Source organism: Hyperoodon ampullatus (assembly GCF_949752795.1).
Source record: "Hyperoodon ampullatus genome assembly, chromosome: 3".
NCBI classification, from domain to species: Eukaryota; Metazoa; Chordata; class Mammalia; order Artiodactyla; family Ziphiidae; genus Hyperoodon; species Hyperoodon ampullatus.
In genome coordinates this window covers 176974717-176982753 of record NC_136916.1, presented here as the reverse complement: position 1 = coordinate 176982753, position 8037 = coordinate 176974717, and the positions used below count along the sequence as shown (strand labels likewise).

At 57.2% G+C, this 8037-nt stretch overlaps 1 protein-coding gene across 5 annotated transcripts in view; it reads right to left on the bottom strand.

Annotated features, from left to right (window-relative positions):
- Positions 1-3358: 3358 nt before the first annotated feature.
- Positions 3359-8037, bottom strand: part of WDR20 (WD repeat domain 20) — a gene marked incomplete at both ends in the record, with an annotated part of 66002 nt that continues 61323 nt past the window's right edge. For all 5 annotated transcript variants that reach the window (XM_079698855.1, XM_079698857.1, XM_079698861.1 and 2 more), the window contains one exon: positions 3359-3412. In XM_079698855.1, the coding sequence (XP_079554981.1) occupies positions 3359-3412 (54 nt within the window). The remainder of the gene's footprint in view (positions 3413-8037) is intronic.

Here is an 8037-nt window from a genome sequence, read left to right as displayed (position 1 = left end):
GGGGGTGGGCGGGCAGGCCGTGGCCAGCATTGCCCGGTGCCCGGGGGAGGGGGAGCCATGGGCGCAGGCACGTGCGGGCCCAGGGCGGGCAGAGCTGGTGCACGTGGGGAGACCTGGGGGGCTTCGGGGACGCCCCGGGGTGGAAGTGGCGTCGGGGCGGGGCGGGCAGAGGGCTGGGGGCGCCGCGTCCCGGGGGCGCTGCGGGCTCGGCGGACTCGGGAGAGGCCAGGGACGGGCCCGCGCTCTGAGCTCGGCTCCGAGTGAGGGCAGGTGCAGGGACAATTCGGGGACATCGTCACCGCCTTTAAGTATATAAACGCGAAGGGCCTCTCTAAAGTTCTGCGGCGCTGTACCTTTTTACGAAGGAACCCTCCTCCCTGCTGCGGGCGCGGTGCCCTGGGCCCCGTGGGGCTCCGCCTCGGCTTCAGGGGAGGGTCCGCTTTCCCGTGGGCCCCTGCGTCCACCAGGTCTCTGTGGCCCGTGGGCCTGGCGACGGGCAGGCGCTGGCCAGGCTCTGGGGACACAGGAGGCCGCCGGGCCCTGCTGCCGGAGCGCTGGTGGGTCGCCGTGCACCCCAAACCTGACCAGTTGAGAGGCCGGGCGGCTGGGCCATCTCAGCCTCCCCGGGGCCACTGCAGGGCCCGTCTCCACGGACCCGAGCAAGGGAGCTCCCTCATCACCGCCCCAACCGACGCCCTCGTCCACGTTTGAGACGCGGCTGGGGCCGAGGTTGGGGGCAGAGGCCGCGGGCGGACACCCCAGTCCAAGGAGCCCGGCCCTGCCGGCTGTCGATGTAAACCTGCTCCCGAGAAGTCAGAGCAGGGGCGACGCTGCCGAGGGATGAGGGCGCTCCAGGCGAGCAGTAAGAGCCGACGCAGCGTCCGAGGTGCGCCGAGCCGACCCTCCGTGGCTCCCGAGAGGAGGGGTGGGGGCCGGCCTGGGGACCCTCTGCCCTGGGCCTGCGGCCGCGGGGCGGGCGGGGGCGGGTAGGAGGCCGGCCGATTTTGGAAGCCATCTTGGACCACTTGGCCAGGGACCAGCCGAAAAAAGAGAGATGCGTTCCCAGCACGGATGCATCTCTCGCAAACTGCACCGCAGAGTCGGATGGAGGGCGGTGGGCGGAGCTAGCAGGGCTGACCTGACCGCCCTGAGCGACGTCAGCCTCGGGGCGGGGCGCTGAGAGCTGGGCGGCACCCTGGGTCCTTGGACTTTTCACACTGCTGTTGTCCGGGGGCCACCAGGTACCCACCCGTCACTTCCTACAAACATGCAGGAAATTCACAGGAAAAGGAGTCGACCCAGGAGGACCGCAAGGCTCGGGATTCTGGACGCGAGTTCCAAGGCGGCCTTTTCTGATCTCCAGAAATACGCGTGGCTTCCTCGTAGGTCTTCAGTGTGACGGACGGTACTTAGAGACCAGTGCTTTGACTAAGATGACAAATACCAAACTATCTAAAATGTGCTGATGTTTTCATAGGAAGCGCATTCTGAATGCGTCCAACATATACATCACTTACAGCGAGAGGGTGTCCTGGGATGCGGTGGTTTCCACCTTTCGCGAAGGCTCCCCTGCCCTGTGACGGCGGCTCCCCGTGGCGCAGTCCTTCCGGCCCGGCGGCCGGTGAAGAACTGGCTCCCTGACCCTCCTGCTCTCCTCTGAGAAGGAAGCCAAGACCCAGGCTGAGGAGAATTTTTCTGCAACAGTAACATTATCCTGTTGCTACGTTCACAGAAATGATGGCAATGGAGCGTGGACACATCTTTTCTAGCCTAAAATCACTTAGACGCGCCCCCAGTTTAATGGGATCACTTAGAGAAATGTGTCTTAGGCACTTCGTGGTTTAGAGTCTGACCACATAAAAAGGCCTTCAAAGGGTTCAACTGTGTATGATTTTTTTTCAATTGAGAAAAGTTCCTGTACTTGGCAGCTACACTGTAATGATTCTGGTCCCCTGTAGCGTCTACAAGTAGGCGTGGGCATGACCAAGCTGCTCACCAGCTGGCTTCAGCCAAATAAAAATCCCATGTAATTGTCATCAGCCTTTTTTTCTCTGCATCCTTAACAAAGCACTTTCACACTCACCGTACAGAGTCGTGTGTGATCTTCCAACAACAGAAGGTGGACTCGTGGACTTGAAGCTGTAAGGAGAAAACTGTTCCCTGAGACTGCAGTCCGCATGCATGGGCAGCTGCCCACAAAGGCCGAAGATGGGGAGACAGCACGAAGGGGCCAGAGGACCACCGGGCTCTCCGGACGAGCCACGGCCTTGAAGAGCCTGCCTCACGTCAGGGCTGCAAGGGACACGGTGTACACGTTTAATTCAACAAAAACAATACAGTGAAAGTGGAGCCAATTTAACAGAAGATAAACAAATGGTACATTCAAGAAAGTTTTAATAATTATTTTGTGAATTAGAAATATCACTCTTAGGGCTTCCCTGGTGGCGCAGTGGTTGAGAGTCCGCCTGCCGATGCAGGGGACACGGGTTCGTGCCCTGGTCCGGGAGGATCCCACATGCCGCGGAGCGGCTGGGCCCGTGAGCCATGGCCACTGAGCCTGTGCGTCCAGAGCCTGTGCTCCGCAACGGGAGAGGCCACAGCAGCGAGAGGCCCGCGTACCGCCAAAAAAAAAAAAAAAAAAAAAGAAAGAAATATCACTCTTAGAAGATGAAAAGTACTACTGAAGCGACCATTTCCCCAATTGCAGAATGACATTATTTATACATACAATACAGAGCCGATTGCATTGGAACAAGAGTGTTAAATGTTAACAGATTAAAAAGGGCATCTTCACGCCACACCTTGGAGGCCCATTACACCCATACTCAAAGTTATTTTTTAACAGCATTAAACTATTTCAAGTGCAAACAATTTTTAAAAACCTGTCCACGCAGCATCCGTCTTCCTGAATTACATATTTAAGCCAGAAAGTAACAACTTTCTTGATGAGTGCATTCCAGGTTGTCTTCTGACACCTAAGGTGTTAAAAAGAAAATCAGCAAAAACAGAGTGAAGTACTATTTTTAACAGTTGGATTTAAGGGGATTTCTTGTCCAAGAAACATTTCACACTATGTATATATGTATATATTACATAAAAATATATAACATTTTTATTACATTGAGTTTTAGAGTAAAAAAAAAAAGTAAGAAAACCTCATTGCTTATTTTTTACTGCAGCCCCAAGAGAACGATTTAAAAATGGAAACAGCTGCTTTGGGTATATTCGCCGAGCGACGCTGAGCCCCGCGTTCCTCTTCCGCGCTGCCCTCCACGTGGCTCACATGTGGCCCTGGGCTCCGTCGTTGCTGCCTCAAGACCCAGTCCGGGGTGAGAACCTCCGAGCAGGAGCGGGCTCGCTACACCACAGTCCCACCTGGAGAACTGGCCTGGCTTGGGGCTGACATTAAACCCTGCAAACAAAGCCGTTTACATTAATCCAGCAAAACACGGGGCTGCGAAGGAAGTCATGGTCACTCATCCTTTCCAGCAGTTTCACAGGAGCACAATTAGCTTTCTGTTGCTTTGGAAGCCAGGGTTTTAACAGCCCCTCCGTGTCCATCTACTTAATTCCTAACTCATCAGAATCCTGAGCCTGCCCTCCCCCTGCCCTTGGGTGTCACACTTTGGGCAGGGCTGGCCTGGGGGAGAGAGTGGTCTCTCAGGGCCAGGGTTCTTTGGAGCATCACTACCCAAAGGCCAGGGGCACCTCCCAGGGGGGCTGTTCACTGGCCTCCCCAAGGGCTGCAGCTCCGGGCCACCGAGGGGTCCCCTCGGCTCTGAGGCCAGCTCGCCCAGTGAGGCCAGAGAGCTGCACGCCCAGTCCCCCAAGGGCCGGGGTGGCCGCCAAGGACAGAGTCTAGTGGCATTTTTGAAGAGGCATTTTCTTTGCTCTCTCTGATGGGTGGTGTGATGGTGGTGCCCCTCTGGCATTAGCGCCAGCCCACAGGGCCCAGCAGGTAGAGAAAGCAGGATCCAGTCATGTGGGTGGGGAGGCTGAGGACAAAGGCTGCCACTTGGCTGCGGTGGACCTGGGGACTCGCTGCACCAGTAAGGGGTGGTGCCTGTCCCTTCGGGCTGGCTCCTACGGAGAGGCAGGAGGCTGTCACGGGTTTCTTGCAATACAGGCGTGACCTTAGGTAACCCTGAAAGGGTTTTACCTCTTGTACAGCAAAGAGCACTTACATTTCCCTGCATTTGCTGGGATGCACGTAGTTCCAGCACAGTTTGGCATTCATTTATTAAGAATAATTTTAAGGTTACAATATTGCAACACTGCAGCTACAAATTTTCAGTTCTGTGAACACAAACATCCTTAAGCTGTCCCCCAAAATGCTGCACACAGGACACGCCTTTAAGCAAACATGGCTGCGTTTTCACACCTGGCCTTGGGCTGACACAGATGAAGGGTGACGATCTCAGCTTCGCCCATGCCTTGCTGGAGGGAAGCCGGGAAGCACGCGGTCCTGCTCCAAGTCACTTTATCTCCAGTTTGTCACCTTAAACCCGAAATCCGTTCATCTAGGCAAGATCAGGGAGCAGGGGCGAAAGGAACTTAGCAACTCGCCCCTGCTCAGAATCTACAGGAGCGCTTTTCCTTGACCTCGGAGTTACTGCTGGAAAGGCACACAGCCCTGTCTGATCTCCACGGCGATGGGCAGCTTCTCACTCAAACCCCTCAAGACGGTGTGGATGGAGCCTGACAGAGGAGGTAAAGCTCTGGCCAGCCCGCCGGGAGAGAGGAGCTCTTTTGGACACTGTGCCCATCCCGGCCCAGTCCACAGAGGGGAGGACGGCTGGTTTACTGCCTCGGTGATGAAGGGAACCTTTGCCCAGGTGAGGAGAAACGCTCCCCCGCCGCGTCTGAACTGAGCTGCAGCGAGGCTGCCAGGTCCGGATCCCTGTCCATCGCGGACAGTCTGGAGGGAAGAAGCCTGGCACACCACAGGTGACCTCATCCGGTCTAAGGTGTCTGAAGCAAGGGGACTCTGACCTTCGCGGGTCAGCCACCGGCAAGGAGAGGGCGGCCCGGGACTGAGCTCCCCGGGGTGAGCAGAGCGAGGCCTCAGGATCTGCTCGGTGCCCGGCACGTAGGCCAGGAGCCTGTCACGGGGGGAGGCCTGACCCCTGTCCTCTTCTCAGAGATGGAATTGTTCTGCAGGACAGACACACCGTGGAGGCATCGGGGGAAACACCACTATTCAAAAGAAAATGTGAAAAGTAACCTTATTTCTGTAAGCCTGTGCTTTAGAAGTTGCTGGGTGATGATGAGAAAGATGGAAGACACACTTGCAGGCCTCCATCGAAGGCTCCAGAACACTCTTAGGGGGAAGCCTGGCTGGACGTGTTAACCTAAGGGCACAGTTCGGGGCAGGTTTTTCAGCGAGGAGGGCCCGCCGCCCTCTGCCCCGTTGTGGCTGCTCGTGAGGGCGGCCTGCCCTCTGACTGCATCCTTCCTGATGGCTTTCTCAGGGAGGATCAAGCGCCTGGCCTCAGAGACCCTGCTGGCTTCCAGCTGTCTGGGCAGCATGGTAGCTGCTGGTCTCTCCACCTGACGCCGGACAGCTGGCAAACGAGGGCTTTACATTTATCACTCAGGCAAAAGATTTCTCCAGCCAATAACCTGCTTAATGTCCTATTACCCCACCCCCAGGAAGGAAGCCTATTACAGAAATAGTGGCAGCTCTTGAATCTAATATTTAATAGGTTGTTCTGTTCTCACCAGAGTTGCCATTTTATTCCTGCTAGAGATTTCACGTGAAAATTGATAAAATACCCCAGCTCTTAGTTTGGGTTTGACTATAATTTATAATACTAAGCTAACAGAATTAAACCTTGTTTCATAAGAACGTATATATAGAAAAAGTAATCTTTTGGCTAAAAAACAATTTACAACAAAGGAACATGTCTTTGTTCGTGGGTGCTGCCGAGATCAGAGACCCTGACAGCAAGAAAAGACCGTGAGGGTCTCAGAGGCCCTCGTCAGAGAACGGCCTCATCCTGAAGTCCCGCTGGGCCCACGGCAGGCCTCCCCATCTGACCCCGGCTACCATGGGCTCGTCTGTAAACGTGTGAGACCGCAGACCCTCGAGGGAGTGGTCATGGGCTGGGCGTCCGGCGCTGTTCAAAGCCTGGTCAGTCGACCCTCAGAATCACCCTCCTCACCCGAGACGAAAGTGACGTGCACACGGGCCCCGGGACAGGTCTTGCTGCAGACTAGCAGCCTCTCGAGATGGCAGAGAAGTGCTACGGGGGGAGCTCAGGGCCGAGGGCCAGACAGGTCACCGGGTCAGCCTCACCTGGAGGGGTGGCCCTGCACCTGCCACAGAGCACTTAACCCTTGAGGCTCCGGTTCCAGGCAACCTTCCAGGAGCTCCCCCGAATTCTCTCACTTCACTCGGAGACTAAGAGGTAAGTATTTGCGAAGTGAGGCCCTTTTAGAGATGGTGCACAAACCATGAGAACCGTCACCAGGCTAACCTCCTCAGGGCCGCTGCTAGCCATGGATACATTCTCCTCATTTCATCCACAAGACTCCCGCCACTCACACTGCCCAGGCCGCTGCATAAAAGAACCACAGAAAAGCTGGACAGAGGAGCTCCCATTTCATTCCAAGGCACGTGAGGCCCGGACTCAGTGAGCCAAGTTTAGGAAGTGGGTGCGGGCTGGGAGGGGCCCACTCCACCGGCGCGTCCGCTGAGCCATTCTCGGAGCATCTGGACCCCTCCCTGCCCCAGACCCACTGTTCACCGTGGCCTGGGACCTTGGCTCCACTGGACAGCTGCCCCTTTGCCAGCCCTGACCTGCCCGGTGACTGGCCACACTGGCGGTGACACATTTCCCCAAAGAGGCCACTCAACCTGGGAAAAGTCACCTAGGGAAAATGATCATGGTGTTTTCAGACATCCGCGAATAGGCTTTCTTAGGGTACAACCAGTCAAGGGCTCCTGCGAGAACCGTGCTGGGGAAGAGAGCCTCGCCCATGGCCTGCAGGCCCTCCTGCCCGGGTGACCCGCTGTGGCTCTGACATCCTCTCTGCAGGCCGGGACCTCGAGTGTCTTCTAGCTGGAGTCCCGTCTTGGGGCATCCATGTGAAGGCTGGTTTAGAGGCTACCGACGCTAGAGGGGGCGGGGCTGAGCACCCCTAGATGGTCTGTCCCTTTCAAGAGATCTGCTGGTCCAGAATCGACTGTTTCAAAAGGCAGCCACACGTGGGAGAATGGACTTATGTTTTCAAGGTGTACAAACTAGTTATCTTTAAAAGATCAAAATGCTGTGCACGTGTGCGTCTTTTTAGACCTCCTGTCAACCCACTAGCATTCAGGGCTTAAAATCCCCTCGAGCGCTAAGGAGAAAACATGCAGCTTCTGTGGTAGTAAAGTCCAAGTAGGTCCCTCTGAGGGCGGAGTATCGGACCGTCTCTTCTGCTCTGGCAGCTTCGAGTCAAAGGCAAGAGCCCACACACCCTGCAGCACGGGCGGCTCAGGAGGATGGCGCGGCCAGGAAGATTCTGGAGTCCACCGAGAAGGACGGGTGGCCAGGAGGCGCTTCCAGAGGCTTTGCCAGCCCCGAGCTCCAGGCCCAGGCGTCTCACGAAACAGGAGGGACGCGGCGGCTGAGTGGGAGCCCTGGGGCCTGACGAGGCCTCTGTCCCGGGCAGCTTGCCGCTGCCCCCACGAGCCCCGGGCGGAGCGTGCGGGCCCAGGCCTGGAACTCTTGTCGGGAAGGTTCTTTCGGGGCCGGAGGCGCCCGCGCTGCCGAGAGCGAGGGGCGGTCCAGAGCAGGACAGTGCTCATCGCTCCTGCTTCCCACCCCGGGAGGACCGGCTCCCACTGCCCCGCTCACGGGGCTCGTTCTGCACCGGAGCCTCGGGGCCCGGGCGTGAGGCAGGACCACCTCCACGGCGATGACAACGCTTCCGGCAAACGGAAAATGACAAACCCTCCCCAGGAGAAAAGCTGCTACAGCGTTGCCTGCCCACCACCTGGGAACTCAGCGCACGCTCCGCACAGAACTAGCACCAGCTCGGCCGCAAAGC